General features: G+C 30.8%; 1 protein-coding gene across 1 annotated transcript in view; it reads left to right on the top strand.

Annotated features, from left to right (window-relative positions):
- Window positions 1-20,666, top strand: part of LOC118197423 (uncharacterized) — a 235,726-nt gene that overhangs the window by 24,793 nt on the left and 190,267 nt on the right. The window contains exons 5-12 of the mRNA XM_085820180.1: window positions 1,446-1,570; window positions 2,990-3,166; window positions 3,997-4,166; window positions 7,637-7,755; window positions 10,494-10,549; window positions 16,430-16,485; window positions 18,539-18,660; window positions 19,796-19,899. Of these exons, the coding sequence (XP_085676306.1) occupies window positions 1,446-1,570; window positions 2,990-3,166; window positions 3,997-4,166; window positions 7,637-7,755; window positions 10,494-10,549; window positions 16,430-16,485; window positions 18,539-18,660; window positions 19,796-19,899 (929 nt within the window). The remainder of the gene's footprint in view (window positions 1-1,445; window positions 1,571-2,989; window positions 3,167-3,996; window positions 4,167-7,636; window positions 7,756-10,493; window positions 10,550-16,429; window positions 16,486-18,538; window positions 18,661-19,795; window positions 19,900-20,666) is intronic.

The following is a 20,666-nucleotide window of genomic DNA, read 5'->3' as shown; positions in this document are numbered from 1 at the left end:
ATATTTTTATTTATGTACTAATGATGTTAGTACAGACATTAAACAGAAAATATATTTCTTAGCCGGCAAAAAGATAAATTTTGTAAAAAATCACTTAAAAAAAGGGAAAAAAAATTTGTAATTTTGGCCCTTGCTTCTGACCAAATCTAGAAGTAGCCGGCTAAATTCCGAAGTATGTACATTTTGGGACTTAGCCATATCAGTTAGCTAATGCTGGAACTGAGCAGAATATGGGTTTTAGTCAAGATATTCATAAGAAAATGTTCCTAGGTATAGTTTTTGTTAGTAATGAAAAGTATGTACACATGCAACTATAAAACGACGGTAGTTTGAGAGTTATGCTTAATACTGACGTAATGTATAATGCTCTTATGCATAGCATTGATGCCAAAAATGCTCTTAGCGGAGCCTCTCAAAAGTTTTGAAATGTTACGTTACATTACAGTATGGTTACGTTATAAAATACCCTACCATTACGTGCGTTATAGTGCATCCTATCAGGCAGAAAAGAAAAGAATACTATCAAATTATTCCATCATAAATGCATTCATATAAAGACGTTTTTCAAAGAAAAAATTTAACATTTTAAGTACGATTTTTTCGACTGGATCACTTACGCACAAGGTCTGCAACAGATACTCTTTATAGTAAGATAAATGGCAACCCTTTCTATTTTGCTCAGACTAGAAGTTCTTGTGGTGAAGAAAATATCATTTTCTTTGAGATTTATTAATAATTGATGGCAACAATGTAATAAGTAAATTATATAATAACGTATCAAATGACAGATATAGTGTTATAAATGTAATATTCTAAATCAAATATTATTAAATACAACAACATAATACTATGAGTTTATCTGCTCTCCAAGACGGTAAGGCTAACGGTGATACCTAAAACCGCATGCTTCAGGGAAAATATATGATTTGCGTCAGACGTTGGGAAAATATTCTCAAATTTTACACATAAGAAAATAAAAAATAAAAACTTGCATAATGTAGTACGAAATGTAAAATAAAGCTACTTAATGTAGTTTTGTTTCAGTGTTACAAATATGTTTTAATTTTGCAAAATGATATTGTTTTAATAACGTTTTGCAGCTGTTTAAATTTAACACAGTTTTTATTAAACAATGTTAAATGTTAACTGCTATTTTAAAAATTTATTGCTTTCCAGCAATGTCATTAAACTTCTACATTTTACCAATGTAGTTTTATTTTAGTTGCGTTTCTGTGTTGACAACACAGAAGTGCATCTTTAAGCCTTACATTGATTTCGTTCCTAAAAATCATACTATTTTGGAATTTTCTAAGTGTTTGCCTTGAAATTGCGTTACAGTTTCACTAACAAGTAAATAGTGGAACTATTTGCTATAATTTCAGTGAAGTCTGAACTAATGAAAGAAAATCTAATTTGTTGATGTCTTTTATATTTTGCTTTTACAGGTGATGGTTTTCCTGTTAAAAATCTTCTGAAAGATACAAATCAGACAAGAGAGTTGCTGCGTCATATAAATATCACCAAGAGAGAAATGGATATCATTTTAAACTCGTCCATACAATTACCACAGGTATTTTACTTTTTATAACTGTCTAGATACAGTCTAAACAACCATTAAGGAAATAAAAGCAAAGTTTTATAATATGTATAGAATTGGGAATTTTATTTTTGAGGGCTCATTGACCCCTTAAAAATAAAATTCTCAGTTTAAAATAAAATAAAATTCTCAGTCAAAAATAAAATTCTCAGTTTAAATTCTCAGTTCTCAGTTGAGTATTTCTCAGTTATTCTCAGTCAATAAAGTTTTAAACTCACAAATAAAAAAATGTGAGTTAGGTATGACAAAGGATTTTACGATAGGTAAAAATTACTTTTATTGTTCAGTGCGTTTTACCAAACTAGGATAACCCTAAACATTTTTATATGTACTTTACCTCAGAATATTTAGAATTGTGGAAAATAATTAAGAAAAATTATCGCTGTCTCTGATCTATCATCAATCGTATTATCACTGTCTCTGGTATGTGGCGTTAACTTGACCTTTAAAATCTCCCAATGTAATCATTGGCATGAGAGTAAATTAAATTCATAAATTTTCTATTTAATTTAAAAGTTAAGCACATCGTCACTTGAAATCTTGGAGAATGAAAGGTTATAAAGGAAATTTAGCAACGAAGGCTTTTGGCTTAAAAAATCAGTCTTTTGATAGCAGCAGTACTATAATTAAACTAAATACCAACTTTTGAAGAATCTGCAAAAGTCTGTAAATTAATCTAAAACTTTCGAAAAACCTTCATTTGGAAGATTATTTCTGATTTATGTGGTGGTGCAAAAACTTAAATTCTGTGATGATTAATTTGATTTTTTAGCAACATCATTAAATTATGCAAAAAATATTAACATTAAATATAAAAGCATCTAATACAAATTCTAGAAAAATTTCACTCTATTGTCAAATAGTAGGTACGTATTCAAAACTGCAATAAAATCGTTTCTGTGGATATGGGTGAAAAATCAGTTACAAAACGTGACCCGATCAAACTAATGAACAAACCAGAGAAACCAAGGTTAATAAATGGAAGTAAGAAGTTAGTTTAATGTTGGTTAGCTGTTTCATCTCATTCAATAAAAATAGAGGCACGGTTATGTGTTTTTTTTATATCTTACGTAAATAGAAAGTGATTTCCTTATCTAATATTAAGTAGAAATGGGTTCTGTGTGCTTAGATAAAACCAAAACTAAATTCTTGTTAAGTTTTACTAAAAAAATCGTTTTTATCCGAAAATAAAAACAATAGTATTATTTTAAGTTTACATGTATTTCATTTTTTGATAACACATAAGGATTTATTCTAATTTAGTTTTTGTTAGAAAACAGAAGAGAGAATGTTTATTATTGCTTCTTTATATATTAATTAATGAAATATTTCTTTATTTAGATTTTTGTTGGTAAAAAAAATTGCGCCAATCGAACTTTTCATATTTTCCAGATTTTGGAAATTACTAGTCAGAGAAGTTTCTGCGAAGCAGCGCCGACTTCGGTGAGTGGAAAGTTAGATTCTGTTGGTATTCTCAGACGATCTCTGTGCACAATTGACGATGCTAGTAGAAACGATTTTTTTCGACAGCTAAGAAATCATTTGGACGTTAGGAATATAGTACAGACGGTAAGAGCTTCTTCTTTTATTATAAATACGGCTATATTTATAAAAAAATTTTAAATACAGTAGAACACATATGTGAAGTAATTGCATAAGAGATTTTCTCTTCTAAAAAGCCTGATTTTAAATATTCCAAAATCATATTCAGACTCTGTACACATTTCCCTGTGGTATGAAGTTTCTCCTGTTTAAGTCTGGTTCTACGGCACCAAGAGTATGCGTGTAAAACCCAAAATTCTCGTTGTCCGATCAACAAGTTACCAACGAGAAGCTCTCTTACATTCGTGTTTCAATCGTAGAATGATTCTTTTTTATACTGACCTGTCGTGCTACGATGTGAACAGGCCCTTCTTACGTAACCATTTGATCGAATTTTAGAATTTTAGTAGGATTATATGTGGTTTTTGATTAACATAACCGATACAGTTTCCACAATAATGAACTGTTCATTTCAATAAATGATAAATTGATAAAATTAAGCAATAAAAATAAATTGATAAAATTAATCAATACAAAATCAATCTGTAACAGAGTATTACAGTCTACACACACATATATAAATATATATATATCGAGTTCTGAATTCTAGACAATATAAATATTGTTGGGACTGTTAAAAATATACTCAATAAAAATGTTCCTTTTAGGATAAGTTAGTTCTATCAAAACCATAAAGTCAATTTATAATTTAATTGAGAAATGCTGACGTAGAATATTTTATTGTAAATTCTTGAATAACTTCTGAAATACAAATTAGTTAAATATTGATCAAATGTTTTCATTTGAAAATTAATAGAGAATGTTGTAAAATTAAATGCTCCTTTCATAATTTTCAGATGGGATTAGCCATGTCTGAACTTGGCCGATTGGATGTGAGCGAGATTCTCGAAAACATAGCAAGTTTCCTGAGCAGTGTCCAGTCTTCGGATATACTTTCGGCTGACTTGCTGACTATGCTAGCTACGGTTATGGAAGAGATTCATTTCGAAGAAATAGATACTGAAGCGTGAGTATCTTCAATAGATACAGTTAAACGGGGTTTCGTAACGGTCATTTTAGTTTTTTAAAAATTGCAATCACAAAATTCAATTTACAGTTTAAAAATTTAACCCTTCGGTGGTTGCGACATTAGGCAATTCTTTCTTCCCAAACTGGCGCCGTATCTGTCATTCCTTATCTGTAATGCGAGCTGTGTTCTCTTGCGCCCACTGTGGCGCGTAATTAGAATGCCAGCTGAGCTCGTTGATAACCATCAAATGATTGAGAAAAGTTTATCATACAAAAATACCAACAAAAATTAAATTATTTAAAAAACATGCAGAATGTCCTATAAATGTGGGCAGACTTTAAAAAAGCATACAAAATCAGCAAAATAGAGTATTAGAGTGCAGTTTTCACCGAACGGCTTAGAAAGGTAGGTATTTTTGAGTATGGCACTTATATCAGATAAAATGTTCTTCAAAGAATTGTGCTGTGTTTTTAAGTTTGCTAAAACGTGCAAATTTAAAATTCTTTAAAAGAAAATTTGCATCTGAGACTTCATTATGGGTTGTTGCATTATTAGTCTTATTGTACTATGCTCGCAAATGCAAGCAAATAAATGTTGTATGATCCTTATTTTCTCCCCTCCGTTTTTTATACTAATATTGTCATCTATTGGTAGCAGTTTAAACTATAATGCACTTTATGGGAGAGGGGGGGGAATTCTCCCAAATAAGGTATTAATGTGAAAACCGCGCTTTGATACTCCAGTTTGCGTATTTTATAGGATTTTTTTAAATGCATCCGTATCTATTGAATACGATATATATAAAAATATGTAAAAAAAATATCCTTACGAAAAACTGTAGTTTCGCCTTTTTCGAAGGCTGTTATAATGCTATTATTTATTTTAATAGTTAACTTGATTAGCCAAAAAACTCATGGTTTTCGAATTCGAATTATGTAGAGAGGACTCGAGAGCTATCTACCTAAGAAGAGCGATGCCTTCGTGGAGAGACTTTTAATGGAAATATACTTGTATTCACGTATATCATTAGGAAAGTCCACGAAAAGTCTTAGTTCATCAGTCAGTTCGCTGCAGTTGTAACCCGGATATCCCACCAGTGTTCAGCATTTTTTATCATTTGGCTGCTATCCCATTCGCCCATCATGATTTTATTAGAGGTATTTAATGTATACATAACACACGTATTCAAAACAATACAATTTTTTTTTTTTTTTTGTAAACAAAAAATAAGAAGAAACCATTAGAATTCAACAAATGGATGATAAGTTTTAGTGTTCGCAATATTAAATCAAAATATTAATGAGTTTCTCTCGCCTACGCTTCGGGTTATAGACGTCATCATTTTCATGAACCTGCAAGTTGAATCATGACGAGAATGCTCCTAACCTTGAAAACTCGGTCTTACCAGATATTTTCAATGAAATAAATTTTTCTATGCCTCCAAAGTCCATTTTTTCTTGAAATTCGAAAACTGTATTTTTTATTTGTATTTGCATCTCGTCATGCTGTGGCCATCCAATGTCATATTTTTAATAGAATCTTTGAATTCTATTTTTGAAAGATTTATTAACTGAACAGTCAAGTAGTTAAAAGTTTAAAGAGTCTAGGATTTGCATCCATTTTAGAATCAAAATAGCATCCAGAAACGCGTTCTTCTAGAGCAAATATTTTCGATTCTAGTTGGATAATCCCCTTTAATGTAGGTAGTTTTGCATCATTCCTGCCAATACTCCTTAGATACTATTTCTCTAAAAATGTACCACAAAAATAAGTATTCGAAAATATGAACTTTAAGAAGCAACTTTGTCAGTGGTGATTCTTTCTGAAGTGGTGTAATGATTTACCTTTTTCATTGTTATATGTAATAAGCTACAAATCTAATGGTTTATTTTTGAATTCCGGAAAGTTGTCATTATTTACCGTCTGTCATAAGCAGACATTGCTGTCAGTCCATGACGCATAAGATTTATTATTTATCTGTCGAGCACAGTATTAAGTTAATGATTTAAAATGTAATTTTACTTAGACTTATTAACAACGTTTTGTAATAAGTGATATCTTATGACCATAATGGTATAAATGAAATCGGTTTTTAACACCGTATAACTGGCCGACTGTAAAATTTCTGCTGTCACCAATTTTTGTTGTCAAAGAATTTACTTCTTGTATTTGCTATCAGTTATTTGCTCCAGAGTAAAATTTAATACTAACGCTGAAGTTTTGTAGTAGACTACATATTGAAAACACACACACACACACACACACACATATATAGTATGTGTTTGTGTAAAATGTAAAATGTTAAAGACAATCACTAACAAAATTTTAACAACAGACCTTTAAATTTATGATTCTAAATATAAATACAATCCCCCTTCGCATATGCATTGACGCCTGCAGTATTCCGCATTGCAAAAGCTCTTGCTCAGTCGTCATTCAGGATTAAACAATGGAGACAAGGTTATAAATACCACTGACGATATACTCTCTCTCTTTTGCCGCTTGCTCTGCCTTCAGTAACCCGTATTGCTCCGTTTATTTGCATTCTCTATTGTTTAAAATGTAACTGCGTATATAAAATAGTGGGGATCGTTTAGCACCCCTAGTGGTATACTTGTTAAGAAAAATTGTGTCTTTAAAGAATTAATCCTGTTCAAAAATTAAAATGATGTTTTAAATATCAAACTAGTTGTAATTTTTAAAAATTTGAGTCGTGTATGCAGCAGTTTACTCGCTCATGATTAAAAAGTGAATAGCGTGCCTTACCTAATCAAGCTGCGCTCTACCAGCTCATGGATTTGGGCTAATTGATGATAGCACTTGATAAAGAATCAAAACACAATTTATTCTCCAGTATTACACAGAAAAGTTCCAAAGACACGTTACGTTCGTCGAAAACCTACGCCAAACACGCTGAAACAATCAGCAACACAGCCTTCGGGTTATCAGGCTATAACAGTGAAGATAGTTTCACGGCAAATCTCTAAAGTACAGCTCCTGATTCGTTCGATTACTTTCAAGCTAATCTCTGAACTCAAGTCACTCTACACCACTGAAATCAAGATGCTACTACTACTTTCAAGATATTACTTTCTCCGCGTACAGGCTGGGTATATATAGCTTTATTCTAACTTCGAGAACATTCCCGAGGAAAACCGCCAAGGATGCGTTCTAGAATGTTCTCGCTTCGTCGCCAATTTTGTCTCCAGATATCGCCTAATCGGTGATTTCGCGCCAGATCTCGCAACCCCGCCTTTCCTTGCCGTTTCTACCCTAACTCCGCTTTGCGGGAAAGGCAGCTGGGAATTTCGCAACAATGCAATGCATACAATTTAGCAAAATATTTGTATGATTCTTTTGCCTTTTTTTCTCTTCAAAGAACTTTAAAACTCGTCTTTGAGACATTAGCCTATATTGTGAGGTTTTCAAAATTTGCAAGTTTATTTATTTCCTTGTTTATTTTTCAGGATATCCCTTTTGATTGACGACTTGGAGCCCCTATACAGGCATAGCCAATGGGCGGATTTAATAAATGTTCTGAAAGATCTGAAGTTTAATGCAGCTGATTCAACAGCTAACATTCCAAGTACTTCTTTTTTATTATGTTTATCAAATTCCTCGCATAATTTATTGCTTAAATTAGTTTCAATTCATCATATTAATTTTTTGTAATACTATTTTTGTTTAAATGAAGCATAAATGAATGTTATGAAAATCTATGAATTTATATTTACACTTCATGTCGCTTTTGGAAACAGAATTTACTAAAATTGATGTTTAATGGCAAAAGAAAATTTTAAATACTAGATTCTAGTAACTAGAATATTTAGCAAGTGTAACATTTATACACATTTTAGTTATTTACTTACTATTAATGCTTTTGTATATTTAGTTTTATTAGTTACTTAATTTTAATATTGTCAATTATATTTGATTCTATGTTTGCAAGAATAACTGAAATACATAATAAGCTTGTTGTTCATGCAAAATGTACCTAAAATACGCATAAAAATCATTTGATTACTTGAAGCTAATTACTAGAATTAAAATTTACTTATCTATTCTGAATTTTAGAGTAGTATAATGAAAATTTAAAAAAGACCCTATACCACATGAATTTAGATAGTAAAATTTACTTATGATATGTAAGTAGATTCATAGGTTTATTGAAAATGTGATTTTTTTAAATAGCAAATACTCCGAAATTCCATTACTGCAGCTAGGTTCTAATTCTAATTGCTAAATATATTTTGTTAAAATATTACAAAAGAGTAACTGGCGAAAAGCCGCCATTATTTCATCTAAATTTCAATTAAATAAAGTTTTTTTTTTTAAAAAATTTAGTAAAGATCTCTATATTTTAACTTGATTAGAGTCATTAATATGTGCTTGGAGAGAGAGATGAGATTCAGTTCTAGCTAATAATAGGGTGCATAAGTATTCGATACTAAAAACGATAATCACATATGTGAGACATTTATGAAAATAAAATATATATCGTAAAAATTAAGTTCGGAGAACGTTATGTCTGTTCCATTCCTCATCTAGAGGTTTTAAGTTTTCGAATGCATCTGCGTAAAAAATTGCATATGAAATTGTACAGAAATGGATACTTTCGCTTTAAATGTCCTTCGCTTGTGCATTTATATCCAATTTCTAGAAATGTACTCATACCTAGAAAATGATATCTAGCTTATTTTCATAATACTATGGAGAACCTGTTTCGTATTCTGGGGAATTAGAAATTCTTAGTTACATCGGCTGAGTTGTTAGTTTCGGAAATATTCAGAAATCACAGGCAGCGAAGTCAGATGAACAGATAGGATGATCTGATTGTATTATCTCTATTCTGGGCAAAAGACATTTTTTGTAGCTTAGTCACACTTCTGTCATAGTGATTGATTTACAATCCACTTTGGAAACTTTCTCATATTCAGTCTTTCACTTAAAATTAGCTTAATTGTTTCTGGATTAATAAGTAATATTTTAGGTATTAGTCTCACATTTAAACATTTGTCGGGCCATACTGAATCTCAAACTTTGTTAATATTAATATCCATATTTTTCAGTTCTTACTGTTCACTTCCAAGATCATGCGTTCTCTTTTTCTCACTAATTTATGAATATCTCGCCAGTGAAATACACTTTTCGTTTTCGTAGTATCTTCAGCGTATACCCCGTTTAATAGTTTCAGTTGCGTATTTTCCAATTTTTATACAAAATGTTACATTAATTTACTGCAGTAAATTTCGATCGCTCAGTTTTATGTCCAAATCCACTTTCGATAATAATAAACAAATGAACACATGTCTGCATTAGCCTGTAATCAGTGCATATATTAATTTACACATTCCTCAAAAACTTAAGTGATTTGAACGTAATTATGTTGCAAATGACATTTCATGGGCATTCAGGAAATTAAAGTATCACATTTTGATTAGAGAAGTTCAAATTTTGTTTAGTTCGCTTTAACACGAATCTTTCTACATACAAAATATGCGTACACACTATCTATGCTTGCAGCTGTAAATTAAAATTCTATTAGTCATCTTAACGCAAAGTTAATGTCTTAACTTATTCTATGTAAGAGTTCCTCTAGAAAAGATATAAAGAATTTAATCAGTTTGTAAGTGCTTCGCAAATGAGGGATTTAATATCAACAAAATCATTTAAAATATTTTTTGTAATATGTCTTTATAATGAAAGTAAATCTGTGAACCATCGCTGAAGAATGGCCTTGAGGGTAAATTTTATTTCAATTTTAATAATCTATATACTTTCGTGGTCTCGATCCTGCAGAACAATGGTGAGCAGCTGTCTTAAAGGTCATCACTGATTTAATCATCGATCTGATGCAATTTTAAATACTTTTTGTTTGTAATATACTCAAGTGATAAATTTCATGAACATTTACAGCATCATTTGAACTAATGAGCATTGTTTTTAACGCCATACCTTACGTATCTGGCCTTACTCCCCCCTCCTTAAATTCATGTTTCTTTAATCACGCTACAGGTATTTTATTCTTATAGTTATTCCACGTTTCCACAGTTCAGTTTCTCATACTAAACTATTTCTTGAAGTCTGCAATTTTTTATAGGGTTACTTCGTTTCGTAACTTTGATCTATTGGTAATATCATTATATGTGAATGCATAAATTATTTTATCCCCGATAACATATAAATGACAAAACATTCTTTAGGATTTGTAAATGCTTTTGTACATATCTTTCCTTGTTAAAAGTTACTATCAATTCTTGCGGAAATTTGATATTCATTTTATTATTATTCATTAATATTTTATTTGCATTGCATTATTCATAGGTAATAGGCGAATGGATTTGCCCGATAATATGCACACCAGGTGGAGCCAAAGTCAGGTAAGAATAAATCCTTTTTTTTTAATTTTACGATACTGCTTCAGAATTTTAAACAGCATTTATTTTTTCAAGCACTGAATTTTGGTTTCCAGTGTTAATTCTCATAAGCAAAAGCAAGTGAAATTCGTTACACTTGGTCGGTGTTCAAATTACTTGCGTCATCTTTCTTTCGGTTCAAAGCATTTTTTGACAATGCCGTTTGTCGCATATTTAAATAGTATATATATATATATATATATATATATATTTTTTATTTTGCACTGCAATTATATATATATATATAATTGCAGTGCAAAATAAAATAAAATAAAAAGTACGTTTCAAATTCATCCCATATTCAATTCGGAATAAACCACAGGCAAAAAACAAGAGAACAAAAGCACAGTAGCAAACTTCAAGAAAAAAAGGGGGCAAAACATGCCAAAACAGAAATGAAAATGAAATTTACATCTTTCGCTGTATTATTATCAAAAGATTAGTGCAACGAAAGAAGTAAATCAATAAGTCCTCCTCTGAACCGACAATGACTCAAAGTTAAAATTTTGAAATAATCTTAGAAAAACAGTCAAAACAATCCTTGTCTTTAGCACCCATCCCCTACAGGACAAAGTAAACAGTGCCATAAGTGCAAAATTATAGTTTCAAAAAGAATAATAAAAAAAAAATAAAGCTATATGTGCACACACACACATATATATTGTATTGCACATTAAATTGTGTGTGCATATATCTCTGCCCATATAATTTAATAAATAATAATACATAACTATATTTAAATAAAATATAGTCTAATGAATGATATTATAAAAGACTGATTTTTTAGCATTAAATATTTTTCTTGTATAAAATTCCAAATATGAATAATAAGTAGAAGAATATTTTTTTTATTTCTTCAAAATAAAAATTAGAATTACATACGCGTACAATCACAAAATTATAAAGACAATAAAGTGAAATATTGTTAGGTTTACAGTAGTATACGTAATAAGTGGAACGAATGAGCTTCGTGAAAAATTAACAGCCTATCAATATTTCTCATAGATCCTCATGTCCAATAATTTGCAGGCGATACCTTTGTTTTGCCAAAAGCGGACACACAATATTAAAATCCTCATTCGTCTAAATATGAGGTTAAAAATGGTATTGTGGGGGAAGGATAAGAAAAATCACCGCCAATCTGTACTTAATTTTATTCAAGTTATCTGTTAAATTATGTCTAATTGCATTATTGCATATTTATTAAATTAGTACAAGTTTTATTTCCGGTTTTAAACTGTGGTAGCGTTCAAGCGCTAAACGCTAATAGTTATCTGGGTTCAAATCTTAGCACATGGGCTGGATACACGGGTGTTTTCGTGTTTCATGTATGTATAATGTTGAGTATCTCTTAAAAAATCCTCCACGAAGTCGTCCCTTCCCCTTAAATAGATAGCTCTCGTGTGGCTTGCAGTAATTCAAATTAATAATAATACCTTTCATGAAACCTAAAACACCCTGCCGTCTCCGAATGGAAGTACATTTCCCACTCTAAACAGCACCATATGCATCATGCCTATTGCATTATATTTTTACATTTTATTTCATTTACGCATAGAGCCTGTGTGACTCTTCCCATATACTGAAAGTAATAGAAAATAAAATTAATATTAAAAATTATTGGTTCACTGATTGTCAAACGAATAAGACAGTTTGCCCAGAGTTCGAACACTGCCGAAAGTTTCTTCAGCCGATGGGCAGAATTCCATTGTAGGGCGTTTATAAATTCCAGTACCAATGCAGATTACTTGACTACACTTTTGAAACTCTCTCACTGCAAACTAGAGCAAATTGTATCCACCTAACATTGTATGCAAGGAAAAAAAATAACTGACGATAAGAGATTTTTTTATAGACTAAATTAAGATTAATACTTGAAGTTTACATTTTATTTGACGCATTTTAATTTTATTCATTGTGTTAGAAGTTGAAATTATATTCAAAATTTTAAATTAACTTTAACTGCTTGCAGTAAATATGAAACTACTACAAATGAAGTTACTGCTAGATTGGCCGCAAAGTTATCTGGAACAACTTCAGCATTGAATAACAATCATTCTGGAAAGCAACGCATTAGTATTTAATTGTAAATGGTTTATCTTTATCGTAGCCCCAAATATAACTGTTTAAGACCTAAGAACGTGATCACGTTGCACCATCGAAAATTTATCATTTCAAATGCTGATATATATCACAATATTATCGCACTCTTGGGCATCATTGACACTCGTTCAACCATTATACGTTGTTCCGAGTCATTTGCTGTTCCCTTCCAAAGTAGTATATATGCTTTTAAATTAAACATTATTTTTTATATCAGTCCAGAAAATTTCGTTAACGTGACTAATTAATCCATGAAATCACGCGTTTCAAGGAGTCCCGTTACGCTGTAGGCATAATTACAATTGTTCTATCATTCAAAATTTGGGGGGGGGGAGAGTTTGTTTATTCCATTTAATTTAACTTTTTTTTTCGCACAGCAACGTAAATCGAATAAAATAAATAAAATTTAATAAAGTGTTTGAATAGTATTTGTCATTTGTTTCATCATGTCGTGCTGTGATGAAAAAAGAGTCGAATATTTGGCAGTCACTCTCGGCCGACTCCGAAGGTTCGTTCTATATCAGGTTCAACATCAAATAAAATTTCTTTAGCGTATAGTGAGGTCTGTAAATTATTCAAATTATTCTGAAACCTGTCTTTGATTTACAGATTCAAACTATATTAGACTTACATATTTCAAACTATATCACAGTTTTTAGGTAGGAGTAATTTTTTACCTCTCACTTGACAGCAAGATATACCGCGGTTTGTAACATGTTGTCTTATTCGATTGATTATGACGCACATTGATTACCATATATTGAATTTGCATTAAGCGTTTTGTTTTCACAAATTATATTGTGACTTTTTATTAAGGCTGAATAAGGAGCACACAAGAAGGAAGGTTTTTGATATTGGAACATTGGAATAAAAGATATGCCCTAGTACACAATGGCTTTAACAGTTACTTAATATGTTATGAATTCATATGTTATTTAAAAAAATAACAACAACAGTTACTTTTCTTTCATTATTCTTTTTTTCATACGAATTCACTTAGCCTTTCCAGAGTAGAAAATTCTTTAATGGTGTTATAACTCAGTTATACTTATAATATTATTTTCTACTCCATTATTATTCAAATAAAGGGAAAATACAATTTATCATAAGAATGAAAATATATGTACCTTTTTTTTGTCATCCTTGGTTGAGTTGTACTAGATTCGTTAATATGCAAAGCAAGTCAGAGCCATCTTCCCTACAACAAGCGATATCTTCATTAAAAACTCATTAAAAAAACTCACTTTTATACAGAAAAAAATCCAAAAGTTCCATGCGAAGGAGGTGTTTATAAAAAAAGTGTCTGTTCTTTAGTGGGAACAGATCCAAATCTGTCATTCAATCACATACCCTATCACCAATAAACTGATCGCCTTTCTTATCCATAAATCTCTACAACGTGATTAAGAAAGTTATTACTGATTATTTTAAATTTTAAATTTTGAATTTTTCCGACACCCATTCAAGAACTTTCAGCGAACCAAAAGACAAATAAATAAGACGAATAAACTTTGGTAGTTTGACCCAGTTTCGTGTATTGCTGCGTTAATACAAGATAGAATGATACACACTAGTAAATCACAAAAAATATCATTTAATGGTATTTTAAGGAAAAAATAGAGCTCAAATAATTCTAATTTATTTATTACCGACTCCTAAAAAAAAGTTGATAATGACGTAAAATATCCAAAATTTTGAAATTATATATTTCGGTCAAATTTTGTTGTACAGGAGTGAAATATTTTGCTCTTTTTTATTTTTATAAAAAGTGTAAAATTTTCTTAAATATAAGAATAGGGACTAAGAGACAGTGCAAAAGGTCAGATTTTGAAATTTTTAAAAAATTTATATATTTTTAGAAATGTAAAAACACGAATATTTGCATAATCTAAAATCTTTTGTAAACACAATACATGTGTACTTAGATTAGGAAGGAAGAAAATATTATTTTTGTTCTATAACTATACCCCGGAAAAGTTGCCTATGTATGAAAAAAGAAAAAGGGTTTTCATATAAAAATATATCTTACGTTCACGCATCGCCCTCAGAAGAAATTTGGGTTTTTTTTGTCAATATATATATATATATGTTTCATTTAAGCAACAAACCGTGAATATATTTATCATTTTAAAGTTTTTATTCGAAAGAGTGTACCTTAATTAAGTTAATGTTTTGGTAAATTCTGGCATAACGCATCTTCATAGCAGATTCAGCCTAATCAAGCCGTCTATTGTGTCAGCGCCACGCACATTTTTAAACGTTTCAATCACAAGTTTGACACACAGTTCTACAGCCTGGATGTGACCAACGAAGCTTTGGAAATTCAGTTGCAGCGATGTGCCAGCCTTTAATAAATTTTTGATATCCTCATCTGTAATGTTTCCTTAAGAATGGAGAAGGAGAGATATTGGAACTAAGACACTAAATGATGTTGGACGTAGTCTAATGCGTCAAAGTTGAGTTTTGGCACGGTGAAGTTCTGAACAGTTTTCTTTGGAAAATGATCGAGCTTTCAACAATATATGCAGCCCTAGTAGTTCTCCGATGTGTCTTTCTTTCATCTACATCATTGCAAGGATCAAGGTTTCGAGATGAACAAAGAAAGCATCCACTGAATTACTGGGCTAATGACTTGCAGTAAATTTTGAGTTAGGTATTGTATATCATCATGTTCTGATGGTATAAAATACTGCCTTGGATTGTCTGTGAAACTTTTAATGGATTTGATTTGGAACCATAAATACATGCAACAGTTCAAAATAAGATGCATCAATTGCCTAATTTCATCAGTAGGTTTTTCTAAGCACACGTATAATCTGAAAATACAATTTGTTATCGTGCGAGCCAACTTCAGTGTGAAATGGTCCAGGACCAAGTGCTGCCAGATCTAAAACTGAACCTGATGGCAGCATGAATATCAAAAATGGTAGCAAAAATATCAAGGAAGTACAATTTATCCTTGCCGAGCACTCTTCTGTCAACTTGAGGAATAGAGCATTCAACACGTTCAAAGCGAATCAGTGGATGATTTTCACAGTCAGCGAGGTTTTCCGGGCTGGTCCATTGAAGAATTTAGGCCTTGAGGTAACACTATCTATTGTGTCATCTTTTCTTCCATAAAAGTATAGACAATGTAATGTTTCTTTAATAGCCTGATTCTACAAATCGTTTCTGTTACGAGTTTTCCTCTTGTCATTTTATCTTTGTCAATGACGTGAGAACTGTGTGAATCAGTTATCACAGCACACTTAAAGAACAAATTTAGTCACAGTTTAAAATATTTTGTAAAAAAAAAAAAAAAAAAAAACTACGAAATATTATTAGTTTTACAAAAAATTGCGTTGCTGAACTTTTTGCGTAAACAATAAATAATTTGAAGTTACAAGTTTTATGTTTTGCGTGTATGTATGTGTTCCTCAAATGCTAAACTTCACATTACGACCTACAGCATTTCGGTAGTAGTGAGTTTAGTAACTATAAACAATTGACACAAAACATCAAAATTTCACCATTTTTCCAAACTTTTGAGTGTGATGCACGAAGGAAAATGTAATTTTATTTATTTATTTGATTTTACTTGGATAGGCGGTAGGCAGCTTTTCCTGGGTACAGCAATAGAAAAAAAAGTGTTTTTCAGTCCACTCTAAGATACGTACATAAATACGTATACATGTATATATTATATTATATTTTTCATGAACAATCATTATTTTTATCAAATCAATCATTTTTTCTTTTCAGAATGTAAACAAAATTACAGCTGCCAAGAATTCTAACCAGAATTCTTCAAATATATTGTAAGTATAATAGTCTGAATTTCAGCAAAGGAAGTAATTTTAAGTCAATAATTTGAGTAGATTTAGGTAAATAATATTGAGTAAAGTAAATAATTTTGAGATAACCAGAAACTGTAATAATAGATGTATTTACATTATATTTCCGGAAATAATAAAAAAGATTGCTAATTACTATCTCTTGTGATCGTTCAAAAGCCCTCGTTTTTACATAAATGAGAATTTAACAGATGTGCCATGTTTGCGCATAATTAAATTATTCATTTGCTATCGAGACAGAATGGGGCTGAATATGTACTTAATTATTTAAAAAAAGTATGATATTTTTCATTTGTTATTGTTAGGAACACTCTATGAATTGTAAATAATTGACAAGCCTTTCCACTTTAAGAGTACTTTTAATAATTTGTTTTAATGAGAATTATATGAACTCTAAAATAGACTGAAAACGCTTGTGATTTAAAAAGATTTTCAGAAATTTAAGTAAATTCATCATTCGTTTTTCTTTCTTCATAAACAAGTAAAAAGAAGAATATACGTACGTTTTCTGAAAATAATAATAATCATTATATAATTCATATCCATTTCCATTTATGCAGCATTTTTTGTTTCATTTGCTTCTCATCATAATTCTAACAATAACAGGAGGACAGAATTATTTCAGTGATCTTTTTTATAACAGATGTAGTTTAGATATTTTAATTAATTAATTCACCAGACATAAAATGTGCATAATATTTAATTAAATATGAAAACAATTATGATCATAATTTTCTGTCTAAAACTATATACAATGGGAACGAAATTATCCCTCACAATTTACTGAGTACAAATAAAACAGTATGTTGTTGGGGTTCAGTTTTATTTTAGCAACTGAAAATTCTCGCTTTCTTCAGTTGCAAATAAATGAAAGACGAGTCCTAAAAAAAGTTTACGTTATCTTTCAGCCACTGAAAGAATCCAGTGGGCAGAATGAATTAAGCAAAATGCAAATTAAAAAATAAATAACTAAAACAAAATCCAAATAAAAATTATAACCCTAATTAAAACTTTTTGGTTTTAAAAAATACCATACTATAGAATAAAATATGATTGGTTTGTTACTATATTTACAATAAAAAGTTAAAATACTATTTCAAGGCATACAGCATAATACAAATATTTAGAACTAGACAAAAAATATTTCCATTAAAATTTACTGCCCAAGTTCAATAATGACAGAATTTCATGTTAATTTTGAATACTTATCTTGGTAGCATTTTAAATTTCCTGTCTTAGTACATAGAACTTTAGCAGAAAGTTATATCCATGTAAGACAATAATAATTTTCTTGGTAGCTTTTTTAATTTCCTGTACTATTAGGTAGAACTTTAGCAGAAAGTTATATCCATGTAAGACAATAAAAAATCAAACAGTCTCTCCATGCAAGAAAATAGAAATTAAGGAAAATCGATGCCAGTAGTTCATGTTAAAAATGCTTCATATTTATCGTATTGCAGTTAGATACTGCTGAGAATTTATTTACATTAATTTTGTAATGCGAGTAATAATAAGCAAGCTGAGTAACTTCAGTACGACCAGTTTTCAATTTTAATCATCATTATTATCTGTGCTATATACTAAGCTAATAAAGAATCTATGTTAATCGCGCTGCCCGTATCTGAAGGGGGCTGTGGTGTGAGGAATTTTTAAAATTCGTCTGTTATCTTGTCTGTCCCGATCAGAATTCAAGGATGATGATAACAACAAAGCAATCACTATATGGAAACCACATTTTCTGTCCGTACTGGGACTCCTTATCCAATTTCTTTTCTTTTAATTCCTAGGAGTGTTTTTGAAGTTCGTTCACTCTTAACTATGTTAACTTTCTATTTCGATGATGGGGAGGTTATTGTAAGTTTACGATAAAGGTGCACGTGAGGAGGGGGAAAACGCTTTGGTCCTTAGTTGGTTAATGATGCAAAATCGAGATTATAGTGTAATAATATTCAGTATAAAATATTTTTTGCTTTTCTTTTACACGATTTACAATATTGAGTCATAATATTTCGTTCAGGGATACAGTACTGGAAGTGGCCGAGACGGGAGTGGACGTCGTTCGATTGATGCCACATCAGAAGGTTCAACATATTCAGAGTGCTCTCAAATATTTCACGGTTCTTGTCGAAATAGTCGATGGTGAGTACTGCATTATTATTTAAAAATATAACCAGCTAAGCATAGGTTAAAAAATGCATTTAATACTGCAACTCGGAGGGGGGATATCCAATATAAATTTAAGTACTGACCAATCATGAGAAACTCTCAAATCGATCAAGATAAGAGGGATTGTTTACGCTTTTATGTTGGAAACATCTTAAATGGGACTTTTCAAAGTTTCAGAACCTTACGTTACCACTCATATATCACCCATTTACATTAACAATTTTTGTCTTTATTGTGCACCAAGTATTGTGCCTTTGGTGGTCGTGTGTGCTTAATGCATGATATAACTAAAGGAAATAAGAGTAGACAATCTCCTATAACAAAAGAATATATTAAATACTAAATTACAATTTAAATTACATTGCAGAGATCAACACAGGGCTCGGAACACAGTTCATGCTACCTTCGCGTACAGTTGTGTGACGAGAAGTCTGAGTGAATAAAGATGTCGCTTTGCTGCTCCGATTAAGAACTGGATTTACACGTGGCGCCATCTCATGAATAGAAGTTGAAGTATCTGTCGGAACGCCACATGCCCATTCGGTCATCAGTGATCGATCGAATTTAGATTTAATACTTATAGATCACTCACATTGAAAACATTGAACAGTTTTCGTATTGTCCTCTCTCTTATTGTGAAGAGCTTGTTTAGGATCAAATAATTTTATTTTATTAATTGTTGATATTAAGCATATAAATGTATCTGAAATGATATCATTTTGATAGATTATTTAAATAAAATTAAATCAAAGCTGATGGAAAAGATCCTTGGTTACCTTTATGAGATGGTGTAGTAAAGTTCAATAAATATCCACAATTAAATTCTATAGAGAACACCTTTGCCTTGTGAGTTCATAGTCAACAGCGCGGTGGCATTGTAGAATTTTGTATTCTAGTAAAATTTTCCGACACATACGGTTGATAAAGGAAAGTATAATATACTGTATTGTAATGTAATGCCTTAAAACAATTCGAAAGAATCTACTGTGGATGTTTCTAGAGTATCAAGCATATTTTACGCTGCGCAAGCGGCAATACTGGCTGCAAAGTTAAAAGTTAAGTAACATTTATGTAAAAATTTCACATGTATACAATTCTTATCTTACAGAATTGACCAGATCACTGGAAATCGAAACCTCATCAAATTTCATTGACCATCTAAGCGATGTTTTAGGAGCCGTACTTCTCAATGTGGCTCAAGAAGCAACACCGGTAAGTAACTCTATAAATCGAATGCTTCGAAATTCTATGACCAAATCAAAATATCAACATGATCAGACTAAAATTTATAATAATTTAATTCATGAATCTGATGAATGGTTCATTGAATTGGTTATTAAACCTGACGAATGATCATTCAGGTTTAATAATACAAATATAAATATTTTGTTTAGCTCATTGAAATAACGTAGAAATAATTTACTAATACTTTCTTCTTATGGATACTGACCATTTTAGAAAATCAGCAACTAAAGGTAAAAATTTTGCTAATCTATTTTTTATCAGAAAAGCAATTCTTTCTTATCTACGGAGACAAACAAATGTACTATTGTTGCGCGTGCGCGTTCGTAATAGACTGAATGCATACAGAATTGATTAAAGCTTCCTAAACTTTATTTTGTCAAAAGTAACATTTCACAGTTCTGGAATTTTTCCACAAAAGTACTCGTACAACTTTTCACAAAATATAATCAAAAACTACTCTTGAAATTGTTAAGAAGGGTTAAATACAATCTCAATGCAAAGCGCATTTAAAGAACAAAGCTAATACGGATATTTCGGTACACTGAACTCAATTCTGAAATACAAACTACTACTCTAATGCTCTGCATGGTCTTATATAGATTTTCCCCGGCCGCCGGGAAATCTCTACTACTTCTTAAAATTACTGGAAAGAATATGAGGGTCGGATACGGTTACAGTTACGCAGAGCATCGATTACTATTGCTCAATTGCAATACCAATTGCAGTTATAGAGG

The sequence above is a fragment of the Stegodyphus dumicola genome, chromosome 7 (genome assembly GCF_044657685.1).
Source record: "Stegodyphus dumicola isolate Sdum_Otavi_A_Nest chromosome 7, ASM4465768v1".
Classification (NCBI taxonomy): domain Eukaryota; kingdom Metazoa; phylum Arthropoda; class Arachnida; order Araneae; family Eresidae; genus Stegodyphus; species Stegodyphus dumicola.
The sequence above is the reverse complement of the archived record's forward strand: the minus strand, read 5'-3'. Positions and strand labels throughout refer to the sequence as shown.